At 53.6% G+C, this 15,253-nt stretch overlaps 2 protein-coding genes across 3 annotated transcripts in view; one reads left to right on the forward strand and one right to left on the reverse strand.

The window, feature by feature from the left end:
• GLP2R (glucagon like peptide 2 receptor) overlaps positions 1-3,170 on the forward strand; it is a gene marked incomplete at its 5' end in the record, with an annotated part of 44,110 nt that extends 40,940 nt beyond the window's left edge. The window contains 1 exon segment of the mRNA XM_082708216.1: positions 434-3,170. Within this exon segment, the coding sequence (XP_082564342.1) occupies positions 434-772 (339 nt within the window). The 3' untranslated portion in view covers positions 773-3,170.
• Positions 1-14,028, reverse strand: part of RCVRN (recoverin) — a 40,578-nt gene extending 26,550 nt beyond the window's left edge. The window contains exons 1-4 of one of the 2 annotated variants that reach the window (XR_014305040.1): positions 13,362-14,028; positions 12,270-12,762; positions 9,415-9,526; positions 6,616-6,784 (exon numbers count right to left, since the gene is read on the reverse strand). Coding sequence is in view for 1 of the 2 variants with exons in the window: in XM_082708228.1 (XP_082564354.1) it covers positions 6,669-6,784; positions 9,415-9,526; positions 12,270-12,762; positions 13,362-13,384 (744 nt within the window). In the remaining variant the exon portion in view is untranslated. Of the gene's footprint in view, positions 1-6,384; positions 6,785-9,414; positions 9,527-12,269; positions 12,763-13,361 lie in introns of those variants that run through there. The other variant, XM_082708228.1, reaches the window with a different exon arrangement.
• Between the last annotated feature and the right edge of the window lie 1,225 nt (positions 14,029-15,253).

A 15,253-nucleotide genomic window follows, 5' to 3' on the forward strand; every position in this document is an offset into this window, starting at 1 on the left:
TCCAAAAATCTGGACTCTGGCTGTGCCTCACCCACTGTAGCTCTTTGGGCCTCAGTTTCCTTATCTGTAAAATGGGAATAATGGCTGTCCCTGCCGTATCGCGTGGCCTTGGGCTTGCAGGGCTCCTGGTGAGGGCCCAGGACCTGCTAACTATGGTGACTTCTGTTATTATGATTATTATTATGACCAGTTCTCTGTTCTCCTGGAAAGAGGCTTGAGAGGGAGAAGGCACGTGGCTTCCACCTGGCTTTAGGAGTGGGTGATATTTCCAACCCCCTTTCACCCACCAGAATGTTAACTTCCGGACAGCAAAACCCTCTTCTCTCCTGCTCACTGCTGCCACCCCTGTCTTCCGGCGGGGGGCGACCTGTCCACCAGGCAGGTGTCCCTTGCCTCATGCAGCACAGTAACCTGCCCTCTTCTCCCTCCGCAGGTGAAGGCAGAGCTGCGGAAGCACTGGGTCCGCTTCCTGCTCGCCCGCCACTCGGGCTGCAGGGCCTGGGTCCTGGAGAAGAACTTCCGATTCCTGGGGAAATGTCCCAAGAAGCTGTCCCAGGCGGACGGCACGAGGATGCTCCAGAAGCTGCAGACCTCATCGGGCGGCGATGGGCAGCTCCTGCACCTGTCTGTGCACGGCCTCGGGGGGCGGGACGCCCGGGCCCCGCGGGGACACGCAGCCTGGCCAAGGGGCAGCAGCGTATCCGAGAGCAGCGAGGGGGACTTCACCCTGACCCACACCATGGAGGAGATTCTTGAAGAGAGCGAGATCTAGGCTGGAGGCCCACCGCCCCGGCTCTGCTCCCCGGTGGTAGGGGACGGTGCAGAGTCATCAGTCTCCCCCACGCACCATGCCCACTTTGGCAGGAAGTTCATGCCCAGGTGTCTCATGCTTCAGACCCGGCGTGGACGGTGCTCTGGAGGCTGAGCAGGGCCTGGGGGATTAGGGTCAGGCTGAGTGACTGAGACCGTACAGCCGAAACCACAGAAAGAACATTCCAGGGAAACACGCGTTAACGCCTGGAAGTGTCGCTTTTAGAGTGTGCAAAATGCATGTGTGGGCGGGCGGGTCCGTTGCCATGGGACTAGATCCTGCCTTACATCAGCGGGAGGGGAAGGTAGGGTACTCACAAGTCTGGCTGCCAGGTTTAGCAGTTAAAATACATAATGCTCAATTACGTTGGCATTGTCGATACAAGAATAATCTTATTGTGGAAGTATTTCCTGTGGGGTATGCATTATCTATAATTTGAATTAAGTCCTACGTGGGGGAATTTCACCTGGAAACTCCATGGTCAAGGACACAGCACTCCGGGGCAGGGACTAGCGTAAGGCAAGTGAGGAACTCGGTTTAGGTACCAGATTTAAAATAGCACCGGGAAAAAAAAAAAAACAAAACCCATTGTTGAGATAGGTAATATTTTTAACCCATTTTAAACACTAAAATCCATAAAGCTGCTGCAGATGGGCCATTTCTAAAGATAACTTTTTATTAGGACAAGGCCAGGGTGAGGGTTAAGACCAGCGAGGTGAGCTCAGGCAAAGGCAGAGTCTGATCCTGACTTTATTGAAAATGTTGTCATCTCACCCATCATGGACTTCTGGGCGTGAATTTCTATTTTTTTGACGATTCTGTCAAAATATGATTTCTCTTGGTGATTGCGTGTTTTGGCCCTCTCCCCGCCCCAAGTCCCAGCTCTGTTTTCCCAAAGGAGAAACTGAAGCAGAAGCATTAGGCAAGTACCTCACCAAACACAGTCTTATTTCGGTGCCCAGGTTATCCCTCGTTAAATCATTAAAGAACGTGTCCTTCTAATTTCTCCTTGTTTCCAATGTCCCTGCCTTTTCCGGCCAGGTCCGTTAGCTCCTAGAGATCTAGGGTCTTGCTGTGTTCTTAGTCTGCATCCAGCATAACAGGTCCAGAGTCAGTGCTCAGCACACACTCGTCAGTGACACAGGACAGAGATGTCTTCGGGAACATCTGATGCTGTCCAGGGTCCATTACCTGGCCTCAGATAGGCGATGGAACTTTTTTATAATCCTCTCCACTCATCACTCGGTAAATGGGGGTGGCGTGCACACACACATAGAAACACACACCGCTTGCTCTTGTCTTGCTAAACATTAAAGTAACAAGTTTATTTAAGTTGGTTTGTATTGGATGATTCTTTGACACATGTTTTGCCCTGCTGCTAAAGGTCTCTTTTGCCCTGGAGAACCTGGTGCGCTGTTCTCCAACAGGACTGGAAGAAAGGGCTGTGGCACTAAGCCTCTTTGGGGACAGAGAGGAGTAGGCAGAGGGGTAAGGGACAGAGGTCAGAGGTCAAAAGGGCAGGAGATAAATGTCTCCCCTCATCTCAACCACCATCTCGATCATTCACTCCGCTTGTTGCTTTGAAGATCTGGCCTAGTGGGTCTCAATCCTGGCATGACAATCTCCTGAGGAACTTTCTAGAAACACTGACACCTAGGCCTGAGCCAGAGATTCTGAACGGAATTGGTCTGAAGGAGCCTGAGCGTTGGTATTTTTATAAACTCTTGAGTGATTCTATTCTTTTTTTTTAACTGTGGTAAAATAGATGTAACACAAAATTTTCCATTTTAATCATTTTTAAGTCTACAGTTCAGCGGCATTGAGTGCATCCACACTATTGCCCAACCATCTCCAGAACTTTCTCACCTTCCCAAACTGAAACTCTGTCCCCATTAAACACCAACACCCCATGTCCCCACCCCAGCCCCTTGCCACTGCCATTGTACTTCCTGTGATGACCCGAGACACATTACATAAGCAGAATCACATAGTATTTGTTTTCTTGTGACCGGCTTATCTCCCTCAGAGCCGTGCTCTCAAGGTTCATCTGTGTTGAAGCACATACTAGAACTTCCTTTCAATGGCAGAGTAATATTCCATCGTATGGATAAAATTTTCCATCCATTCACCAGTTGTTGGACATTTGGGTCACTTCCCCATTTTAGCTACTGTGAATAATGCCACTGTGAACAAGTGTGTGCAAAAGATTCTGTTTGAGCCTCTGTTTTCAATTCTTAGGGAAAATAGATGTCTAGAGGAGAATGGCTGAGTCATACGGTCCTTTTGTTTAACACTGTGAGGAACCACCGAGCTGTTCTCCCCACCAGCGGCACCATTTTGTATTCCCACCAAGGATGCATGAGAGTTCCAATTTATCCACGTCTCCTTGCCAACACTTACTTTCTACTTTTTTGATAATCACCATTCTAACGGGTATGATGTGATAGCTAGGGTAGTTTTAATTTGAGTTTCTCTGGTAACTAAAAATATTAAGTGTCTTTTCATGTGATCATTGACCACTGACCCGTCTTCTCTGGAGAAATGTCTATTCAAGCTCTTTGCCCATTTCTAAAAATCAGGTTATATGAGTATTTGTTGTTGTTGTTGAGTTGTTGAATTTCTTTGGTTATTCTGGATTTTAATTCCTTATCAGATATATAATTTGCAAATATTTCCTTCTATTGTATAAGCTGTCTCTTCTCTCTCTTGATGACAAAAGCTTTTGGTCATGACGAGGTCCAATTTATCTGTTGGTTTTCTATTGCCTGTGTTTCAGAGCCATGGCCACCTGACTAGTTTTCATATGTGACCAGGGTTGAAGACATCAGAGAAGGTTTCTAGGTGAAACCCCCCTAACCCCCCACCGCCAAAAAAACTCACAATCCTCTGAAGTCCAAATAATCAGGTCTTTCCACCTGTGACATATATAGCTCAGAAATTCTACCCTAAAAACAGACTTGATTCTCACAACTCTGAGCAATAATCGATATAGGTGTGTTTGGTCCAGTTTTGCGGAGGTTTTTAGTTTAGTTTTGTTTCTTGAAGGGTGGGCATCCCAACAGAGCCTTCCCTGGGCTCATCTGATAAATCTGTGTGGCCTCCAAGGGACAGAAATGGAGGTGGAGTGGGCAGTATAGTGTCTGTGTCCCCATGTGGCTCCATGGACAGGGTCTGAGTCCTGGTGAGCAAAGGGAAGCCACGGATGACATCTAAAAGAGCCATTGCCAGGAGACAATGGCAAAAGCTCTTTCTGTGACACATGGTGTTCCCCGTAGTCCAAACCATAAATTATAACCGAGAAGGTTCACCAGCAGCCCAGCACATAGCTCAGGCACTTCAGAAATACTGTAGCCTCAGTTGTGGTGAGAATGTGTTGTCTGATATAACAATGGCACCTGGCATTGATGGACCTACAGGTGACTCTGTTGGAGACACCACCTAGGATTGCTAAGACATACCAAGTGGTCACTGCACAAGAGGCTGGATCCTGGGAGAGCAGTTTGGGTTACTGTTTTTGAACAGACCCATTTCTACCCTGGAGCTTACATGTATGTGAGGAAGCAGAAGTTCCGACATGAAGTGACTTCCCCCAAGGTCTCTGGAATGGACCTCTATTTTTACAATCTATTCCTTTTATACTAATAGTATCCAAACTTTCCTCTTGGGAACCTCACATCTCCCGACTCCCAGTTCATGATTTTTGAGCTGTCTCAACTCCACCTTCAGTCCCAAGGCTGGCCACAAAAATCTGCTTAGCCAATGCCAGCAGGACCTCTACTTGGCATCAGATATTGGGATGGGCACATCACCAATGAGAGCCACTGAGAGATAGTCCCTCACCACTGAGAGAGCCAATGAGAACCAATAGGCCAATGAGAGCCCAACTCCAGCTGGGACTCTCAACAGAAAGCCACTTATTTTTTTCTTGTTTTTTTGCTGACACTAGAACCATAAAGAAGTAAGCCTGCATCTGCTGGTGGCCATCTTGCCAGAACCATAAGAGCCTGCCTGATAATGGAGCCACCATGGCAGAGAGCAGGACCAGGAGATGGAGATGAACCCTGAGATGTTGTTGGAGCCCCTCGATTAAACCAGACCTAAAGCTAGTGCTACCCTGGGATTTCTTTTCAATGAGTTGATAAATTCCTATTTGTGCCATAGCAGTTTGTGTTGGGTCTTCTGTCCCTTGGATCCAGAAGAGTCCTGATGACATAGCTCAACACCACCTCCATGTCCTTCTATTCTCTTCAGTCTAGTTGGACTTTGCACTGCTTCTGGATTCTCTGAGCATTTTCCCACAGAGTACCCTAGAGTGTACAGGACCCAGCCTGAGTGGCCCTGCCACCCCAAACTAACAGAAGACATGCTAGTCACATTAGCACTGCTGAGCTCTCTACTGGACCTAGAAGATCCAGTGGCCCCTTTATGTCTCTCGTTGAACCATAGACCCACAAGGTTATTATGCAGTGTCTCTGCTTTCAAACTCAAACCAGCAGGGATGAGGAAGGGGGATCACCCCCAACACTCATAAGTGGAGACTCCCCTGCCTCAGGGACAGGGGGTGGTTGCATATAGTTCAGTGAAGTGTCTGGGACCTCCATATATTTTTCTGACCTCATTTTGGAACTTAAGGCTGGAGAGTAGATGGGCCTTCACAACAAGGAGAACAAGGATATTGAGAGCCCACTGGGGACGTTCCAAGTTGTCCCAGGCTCTGGAGCTCTGACAAGGTGATATAGGCCAGTGGGCAGCCCTGGCCCGCCTTTGTTTATTAGCTGACTCATCCTGGGGAAACTACTTGCTCTCTCTGGGTCTCCTTTTCCTCACCTTTAAAATGAGCACCCCCACCTCTCCCACCATATCAAACCTGAACCTGCCATGACCGCCTGAAACCAGGGACCCTCCCTGACCTTCCCATTTTGGTAGATGGCATTTCTATTCACCCAGCACCCGGACCACACACACCTGTGCCATACTGCTCCTCCCTCCTCCTCCTGCAGCCTTTCAAGAAGATGCTACCTTCTAAGTATCTCCAGAGCCATCCCACTCTCTCAAGTCTGCCCCCCACCTCCACTGAGGACCCCTCAGAAAAGCCTGGCATGGTCTGGTCCCTGTTTACCTTCTAGAGGTAACTCACAGCTGGCTCTCCCTCCTCCCTCAGCTCCTTCCTAGGCTCCTCCCTCACTCTCCGGCTGGACCAGCCTTCTACCCTAGAACTGGGCATGCTCATTCCTCCTTCAGGGTCTCTGTGGGCTGCCCTCTGGGTCACCATGCTCCCCGCACCCCCCCCCCCCCGCCGCACAGTCCACTGGGCCTTAATTTCGGTGTATCCGTGAACACCTTCCCTGTCCCTCTGAAGGAACCAGCCCCTCCCGCAGCACCTGGCACATCTCCAGGGTCACCACACCGCCCGGAGTGGCTTCTTCTAGGTCCACAGTCCCCCCCAACCCCCACCCCATGCAGCCTCCAGTCTCCACCTTGGTCCCACCACCCTGGCCCATGACTGCAGGGGCAATTCGTCCTCGTCTCTGAGGCTGAGCCATCAGAAAACATCTCCTTTTCCAGTTCAAGAATGACCGGTCAGCTGGGTGCCCAGCTCCTCTCGCATTTATTGGAAACTGCTTACCCAGCAACCCACAAAGGAGCTTACACGGGGGTGATACTGAGGACTCCTGTGACCTAATCCTGGGATTATTATGGAGGCCTGGGCCGAGGGCAGGGGAGAGGAGGTGGTGGGATAAAATAGGAGGGACGCTAAGGCCTAGGAAGCCCCCTTGGCCCCTGGGGCGTGCTCACATGCTCACCGGGGTTTCTGCGCCGGAGGGGGGGGGTGGGGGGGCGGGGCCGAGCAGTGACATCAGGTTTTCTTCTCCTTCAATTTTTCCTTCACTTTTTGAGGCTCAAATTGGATCAGTCGCAGAATTTCCTTGTTGGCCATGGTCCCCTCGATGAACTCTTCCTCTGTAAGTTTATCTGTGCATTTGGGCGGGGGAAAGGTCGCAGTCAGGATCAGCTGTTTCAAGCTGTGGCGAGGCTGACAGTGGCCAGGGTGCCCAGTGCAGAGGTATCTGTTACGAAAACACTGAGTCTCCTTGTCCTCCCAGGGTACCGACCTCCGCCCCTGCAGACCCAGCTCCTCCCCCAGGACGCCTGGACCTCCCCACCAACCAGCAGCGAGAGGGTTAATAACCTCTGTGACGGCCTCTTCTGATTGGTCGGCGCCTTTGCCCCCCGCAGGTTCTTAAATATTTTGACTATTACCCTAGTGGGGAAGCTTGGAGTTTGGGGGGGGAAACTTCTGGGGGACGGAGCAGAGCCAACAATCTCTATGGATATGTGGGAGGGGAAACAAGATCCATCCAGGAGTAGGGACTGAAAAATGAGGGGTCCGGTGTGGTCCAGGGAGAGCCTGGCTTGTGGAGAGCGGTCTCTCTACCTCCTTCCCAGCACAGGGCTGACAGCTTCTCTGTGCCAGAGCCACTGTGCTGGGACGGAGGCCACCGCAGGGGCTGGCCCAGGAAGGAGTGAGATAAAGCCCCCGCCCCTGGGGAGACTCTTGGTCTGATGGGGAAGACAGCTGCACGTCCAAATAACTCTGGAAAGAGGCAGGTGCTCCTTTCTGCTTACGGGGATGCTCACAGTGCCTGCACATAGTAGAAGCTTAAACAAAGCTTAGCTGAACCCAACCGGATTTCCACTTGGACATCCTTAATCCCTCTGGGGTCCAGCTCTGGTCAGGGCAGTAAAATTTGGGTTTTAAAGCCCCAGCTGCTCTATCAGCCTCACACAGAGCTTGAAACTCCCACAGTCAGAGCCCCGTTGGGGAGTGAGGCATCGTCTCCAGAGGGGACATCTGAAGGTAGCAGCCCCCAACACCACCGGTCTCCAGGTCTCCCGGCTCCCTTGACTCTGACTTTTACCTGGGCCAGTTTTCAGGTTAACAAGTAGAACAGGGGACCTGACACCTGCCAGACCTGGATTAAAGAGCCAGAGATGGGGGGGGGGGGCAGGTGTGCCACAGTTTGCAAGGGAGGAGGAGGGGAAGGTCCTCAAGGTGTTGTGTGTGGGGGGGGTAACATCAGGGCAGGGACTACTACACCTACCCAGCGAAAATTAAGGAGGTGCTCACTTTCAGGGAGGTGCGAGCCCAGGAGTAGCAGCTGAGAATGAGTGCCTCCTTAAATATTCTGCCCAGACCTCCCCTGCCTCCCCCAGGTTTGGCCCCAGTGACAGTGAGCTCCTTGCTTCTCAGCCTTCTTCCTGGACTGCAGCTTAGTGGAACCCAGACCATCTGTACCTGCCCTTAGCTACCGTCCTGCTCAGGCCAGCCCCCAAGATCACAAAAGGAGCCAATACGTAGGTCCTAGAGTGAGACACTTCAGATGTTCAAAATCTCCCGCTGACCTCTCTGTTAGAGAACCAGGTGATGAAGCCCCAGTAGGCTTTGTATCCCTACGTGGCAACAGCCAGCAGGAAACCACCAGGCCACATGTCCACTGTCCACGACTGGCCAGTCCCTCCACATCAGAGGGCTCCTGTCCGCTCCTCTCCCTTCACCCTCCGGGGGCCCTGATGGCCATGTGAGCTTGCAGCCCCCCCTCCACCCCGCCCAACCCCACCCCCTTCTACAGTATCCTCCCTGCCTTGGCCATGACCATCGCGCCCCAGCAGACCAGCAGACCAGCTGCCTTGTTCTGGAATCCATCGCTACTTTCAGGAAGAGACCAGCTGCCCACAGGCTGCTCCCAGTCCAAGACGGACCAAGGCAGCTGACGGAGACAAGCTGGCCCCTGGAAGAAGGGGGCTTGAGGATGCCTCCGGGGACTTTGCCAAAGCTTTCCCACAAGGGTGGGAGCCTCAAGTCTTCTTCTGTCCTTGCTTTTCTCTGTGCCCAGAGTCCCACCTGCTCTGCAGTCTGGGTGTTCCCAGGCTCCTCCAGCTCCCTCCCACTCTCCCCCACCCCCAGGCCCTCCTTCAATGAACCTCCCTGCTTCTCAGGGAGACCCAGACTAACTCATTGGAGTGAAAGGAGGTAAACTGAGATCCCACTTCCTTGATACTTGATGCACACCAGGCTGAGGTTTGCCTTGTCCCAGCTATGCAGAAAGCACTCTGGAAACCAAGTAAAGTGCACTCCAGCGTCTAGGACGGATGAGCAATCCGTTTAAACAGAAAGTGGTTTGCTGTGCCTCCAGCCCCACCAGCACATGTGCATGCAAGCCTACGGAGCTGCGGTCCTGACTTTTGACCACTGCCTTCCCTGGGCGCTGACACTGTTCTAAGTTGCCTTTCCCTCCCCAGTGCTCCAGAATTCAGGGCCTTTCCTCTGCCCCAGAGAGCTCAGGGGGTGATGGACTTGGAAGAGCAAAGGGAATGTGGCATCGGTCCTCATCAGCAGCAGAGCTGGCCTGTCTGCTTACTGACCCCTACCATCCCAACCCCTCAGGCACCCCAGGACCTCAGGCAGCCCCTCAGTGCATGCTGGGATGAAGTGTCCCTGGTCCTGCCCAGGCACTGGTCCTCGGAGGACCAGTCTCATTGGGGTCTCCGGGAAAGAGCCTATGACTGTAAAACCAAAGGTTGTGAAAGGGGAAAGAATTCACCATCATCTTTCTTTCCGAAGAACCCCCAGATCTTGTCGGCTCGCTTCTCTGGCGTGTTTTCATCTTCCGGGAGGTGCTTCACGTCCTCGGGATTGATCATTTTGAAAATAGCCTGCACCAAAGAAAGAGGAAATTATCAGAAGGAGCAGCAGGGGCTGGGCATCCCCCTACCTGCCCTCTCAGTGGCAGAGGCTAAAATGCAGATGCCCAGGCCCCAGGCTGCCCCTATGAGGAGGGGAGTGGGGCCAGGACACCTGTCTTTTTGAGATCCCAGAAGGGACAGGGAACGGGGTGGAGGGGTGGAGGCGTCTGCTAACAGGTGTTTTGTCCCTTTCAATACCTTTTGAATTTCCTGTCCATATAGACACATTACTTCCCTTTTATTAAAAAAATGAGGGTAAGAAACAGATGATGACGATGACGATGATTCCACAGCAGCCCCCAGGTGGCAGCTGGGGAACCGCTACCTTGAACCTTACCACCTGGAAGTGTTAGACTATCAGCCGGCTTCTTTGGGGTCCGGGTCGTGCCTCAGTTGTCCAGCCGGGTCCCCCAGCGGGAATAACGGCTAAACTTCGTCAAAACCTAACCCTCACCACACTTCTAAGCCTTTTTACATGTCACCCCTGCAGCAGCCCTATGAGATGGGTATTATCAGTCCTGTTTTACAGATGAAGATACTGAGGCACACCGGCCGGCTAGACGTCTCCCCGGCTAGAAGCAGAGGAGCAGAGATTCTAACCCAGGCAGGCTGGTTCTAGAACCTTCATTCTCAGCCTACACCGTTGGAGGGAATCCTAGGGGCTGGGGAAGGGAGAGGGACAAGGTGGGGTCTCCGTGTGCCCTCCGCGCTCCAGGTTACGAGGATCCCACCAGCTCAGTAACTCCCGGCGCGGCCAGGCTGGAGTGGGCACTCAGACAGTGGTCCCGAGCCTGTGCCAGCCTGCACGCTCAGCATGGGGGCAAGCTCGGGGTGCAGACAGGCGTGCTGGGTGGGAGTCGGGAACAGCTTGTAGATACTCAGGCAGGGGCAGGAATGCCTGTGAAACTAGCCCCCTCCCCCTCCCCCACATGCTATAGCAAGAGGAGCAAAGCCGGCAGCTCCGGGCGGCAGGCTGGGCTGGCAGTGCTCAGAGCCCAGGGGTGCCCAGCAACGAAGTGTAGGGGGTGACTCCCCTAATGTCTCTCTCAGTCCTGAGCCTGGGGAACCTCGTGCGCCCCAGGGCTAAACCCTGGGAGTGCCTGCCTGCTCCGTCTGCCTTCTGACTCCAAGGACAGATGGTCAGGGTCTGGGAGAAGGAGCCGTTGGTCCCTACTCTGGGCCCCAGAGATTTTTCCAAGACCAGGTAGCTAGTTGGTTGCAGGACTGGGATTAGAACCCGTAGCGTCGGACTCCCGGGGCCATGAGCCTGTGATCTAGTGAATTACAGAGCCTGGGCTTCATCTTGCGCTGCCTCAGTCTTGGGTTCTATGGGACCTGCCCCTCCCTGGCCCTCCCCTTCCTCTTCTTTTTGCCCCCGGGAGCACCAGCTCTAGGCCGCTGCTGGGTCTGGCATCCTGCAGGGGATTCTGAGGTCGTGTTCCCTGTCCCTGGCCACCTGCCAGTCCGGGGGTGTGGTGTGCCCAGATGCAGGTGATGTTTCCCGCTCTTTACGGGAGGCCCTAGCCGAGTTTGTTGCCCACAGGCTGCCTGCTTGGCCACTTGGTCCGTGGTCTCTCCTCGTCAGGGGGAGAATCGTGCAAACGCAAGCAGGTGTACAAAAGCACCAAAAGATGAGATAAAACACAAACGACGTTCTCCCCTCTTACCGGGAAGAGAATTAGGGAATGAAGCAAGGACGTGGGTGGGGGGGGGGTGCTCAGAGATGCCAGGAAAAGAGACCAAGTGAAGGGAAATACAAATGACCTCAGGAAAAAAAAAGAAAAAAAAAAAAACCCAGAAACGTCCCAATTGTCCAAAAATACAGAGCTGGTTAAGTAACATGATGGCCCTTTCATGAGACGGAATGCGAAGCCGCAGTTCAAGATGGTTTTGAAGAAGATACCTTCATAGCGGAAACATAAAACAGCAACTGAAAAAAGGTCAGATATGTCACCGTTCCAAAATTATTTTTTAAATTTATGTACAGATAAAGGGCCGGGAAGATAAACAGCAACAGGTTTGACAGTAGCTCCCTCCAGATGGTGGGATTAAGGGCAAGGCCAGTCGTCTGCTTCATCCACTGCCACATTTCACAAATTACTGACCTCTTAAATAAAGCTTTTCCTAAGACCCCTAAAGTCTTCACAACAGATGATCTGACACAGGGCCCTTCGGGACAGGAAGGAGGGTGTGTTGGAAGCGCGCGCCGGCAAGGAGCCGGTAGCTCAGTCCAGAACCCGGAGCTGGCGGGTGAGGAAGCCAAGCCCGGGGGCGTGAAATGGCCTGTCCCAGCCAATGAAGACCGTGAGGACTGGGAACCCACATTTCATGGCCCCCCAAGTTAGCCTCCTTCTACTCTGTATTGGAAACATGTACTTAAAACTAATTGTGGAAGACTATGTAGTTGTGCCATTGGAGGTTTGGGAGGACAGTTTAATGAAGACAGGAAGGAAGGAAGGAAGGAGGGAGGAAAGGGAGAAAACACTACATAATTAACAGGAAATACCCAGATTCTTCTTTAGGAGGAAGGTGAGGCTGTGGGCAAGTGACCAGCCTCCATCCGAGTCAGTGTCCTGGAGACCCCGTGCACCTGGAGCCTGGGAGCCCCAGCGCCTGCATCCCCCAGCTCCGCCTGGCCAGCCCCGGCCCCACCGCGTCCAGGACCCCAGACCCCGGCGGAGCCCAGGCCCGCCATGCGGAGGCGGAGACTGACCATGACGATCTCCAGCACTTCGCCCTTGCTGATGGCCCCGTTGCCGTCCACGTCGTAGAGGGAGAAGGCCCACTCGAGCTTCTGGTTGGTCTTGCCTGCCGAGGTCATGTGCAGGGCGATGACGTACTCCTTGAAGTCCAGGGTGCCGTCGCTGTTGGCGTCGAAGCTCCGGAACACATGTTGGGCGTAGGCCTTGGGGTCGGCCTCGGGGAAGAACTTGGCGTAGATCTTCTGGAACTCCTGCCGCGTGATGCGGCCGCTGGGGCACTCCTTCAGGAAGGACTGGTACCAGGAGCTCAGCTCCTCCTCTGTGAACTTGGTGTTCAGCTGCAGCTCCTCCAGGATCTCCTTGGACAGGGCCCCACTCTTGCTGTTCCCCATGGGTGAGGCCGCGCAGGCCCGGCCGGGCTGCGGTGGCTGGGCCGGCGGGTGGGAGGGACGTGGTCTCCCGGCCGCCAAGGGCCGGCTGCTGCTGGAGACGGTCGCCGAGGTGCTGGCGGATTAGAGGATTTGTGGCCGCTTCACCCCTGTACTTGGAGGGAGGAGTGGCCAGGGTGGTGGTGGTGGGGCGGCTCCAAGACCCCCCCCCCGCCCCGAGATTAAAAGAAAGTGCTGACAGCAGGGGGGCCAATCCATCTTGGCCTTTGGGGAGGACAGGACAGGAGGTCAGAAGTTTCAGAGCCAAAGCCTTGGCCCTCCCTGTTACCCTGTGTCCGTCCCTTCTCCCTTACTCCAGCTCTCCGGGAACCACGCTGCTCAGAGCCTGTCTTCCCCCCCAAAGTCTGAGGCTCCCATGGGCAAGAACTGAGCTCTATACTGTAGTCGTTCAAAGCCAGGCTCTGGACCCAGCCCGGGTTCCAATCCCAGCTTTGCTGCTTGCTGGCTATGTGCCCCCTAGGTGTGTTTCTTACCCTCTCTCTGCCTAGAATGCTCTCCTAATCCTTCAGCCTCCTCAAATGTCACCTTCTCAGCAAGGCCTGGACTGACCACTCCATTTACAACGGCACACCCCCATCCCCAACCATCCACACCTCCCAACCCCGCTTGATTTTTCTTCCTCTCAGGTACACCTTCTGACTCTCTTTGAATTACCTGTGTGCTGTGCATGTCCACATCCCAACAAAATCTCCGAGAAGGCAGGGAATCTGTCTGTTCCGTTCCCAGCGGCATCTCCACTGCCAGCAGCGTGCCCGGCAGGATGGGAACCCCCATGTGAATATTCTTTGACTGAACAGGCATAATAATAGTTTGTCCCTCACTGTCACGTTGAGGCTAAACTGAACTAATATGTACAACACACTTAGAACAGAACCAGGCACACGGTCGGTGCTAAAGACGTGTTAGTTGTTGGTATTGTTCATCTGGGATGGAAATCAAAACCTAAAGGGCCCGCGGGGGGTCGGCAGGTGCAGTGATGAGTGAAGCAGGTGAATCGGGGTCAATGGGGAGTGGTGAGGCCTGAGGCACCTAACGGAAGGGGCTGCCCATGTTCAAAGCCGTTGAGTGTGGTCATTCGGGAGTATGGTGCAGTGGTTCTAGACTTTTCAGTCCTGACCCCTGTGGCTCCAGAGGATTTCTCAGGAGGCCTTAATGCTAGGGGTGTGTGTGTGTGGGTGTGTTTCAGTGTCTGTGTGTACTTCCTATTTTTTCCCATCAGTTTGTGAGAGCGTATCATTTCTTAATAAAAGACCTTTCTTTTTTTTTTTTTTTTAATAGACTTTCAGTATCCTGTAGCAAAGCGTTTAATCTCAAGGACAATTGAAAAAGGACTGTCGCCATACTCGGAAACTAACCAACCAACCTACCCACCCACCCCAGCCCATGAAAGGTGAGGCGCCCGGGATTTACCCCTTGTCTCCGTGGTGGTTGGGGCGCCCCCTGGTGGGGAGCCTGGGTGGTTCAGTTGGTGAAGCCTCTGACTCTTGGTTTCCACAAAGGTCATGATCTCAGGGTGGGGGGATCCAGCCCCACATTGTGGAGTCTACTGGAGAGTCTCTCCCTCTGCCCCTCCCCCACTGCATGCTTTAAATAAAATAAATAAATAATCTTTAAAAAAAAAAGAAAAGAAAAAAAGAAGTGCCTCTTGGTGCTGAGCCTGTCCATACCGAGTCTGCAGATCGGGGGAGGCCGATGTTACAGGCATGGAGCCCCAAAAGGCAGGAAGCCTGCCGGGGTCCCATGGCTGCTATATGGCAAAGCCAGAAGGAAAGCTCTGGTCGGCCAGGTTCCCCGTTCAGGGTCTTCTCACTACATCACGACAACTCCTTTCTCAAGGAGGCCTGAGTGACGGGGCTGTGGGTGAGGACCTGGGGTCACCAGGTGGGCATCGAGATAGGGTATGGGCCCTGGGTTAATGCAGGAGGCAGCTAGAGCCCCCCCCCCGTCCCCCCTCCGTTCCTCCCCTGCCCTCCCCATACTGTCCGCCCGCCCCCACCCCAGGGCCTTCTGCTCTGGCTGAGGGCAAGGAGGAAGGAGCCAGCCCCAGGTGGGAAGCAGCCTTGTACTTTAGGCTGGAGTTCCTCAGGCTGCTGTGCCCCCGAGGGGCCTGGCTCCTGGATGGGACCACAGGCAGCTGTGTTGATGCTGCTGAGAGAGGGGTCAGGACCTGGGGGTTTGTTTGAAAACCTGCATAAACATCTTCTATCAGAGGGAGAGTTTATACTTATGCTCCTTAGCCAAACAAGTTGTTGGAGATGATGTATTGTGAACGGATTTGTTAAGTCTGAGCTGGGGCCATAAACTCTCCTCAGACCCCAAAGGAAGGCTGCTAGGGGGAAGCCTGCCCCCCCCCCCCAGAGGACCTCAGTTTGTGACACCCCCTCCCGGCCTCACTGTGGGGAGATGTGGTCTCTTCTCAGGGGCTGGCCTTGTCCCCTCCTCCCCACCCCAACCCCGCCAAGCCAGGAGCTCGGTCTGGGCTGCCAGCCTGGGCCATTCCCCAGCGCTCACCCTCACTCCCCTACCTGCCCCTACTCTGGGCTGAA

The sequence above is a fragment of the Mustela nivalis genome, assembly GCF_964662115.1.
Source record: "Mustela nivalis genome assembly, chromosome: 17".
Taxonomy (NCBI): domain Eukaryota; kingdom Metazoa; phylum Chordata; class Mammalia; order Carnivora; family Mustelidae; genus Mustela; species Mustela nivalis.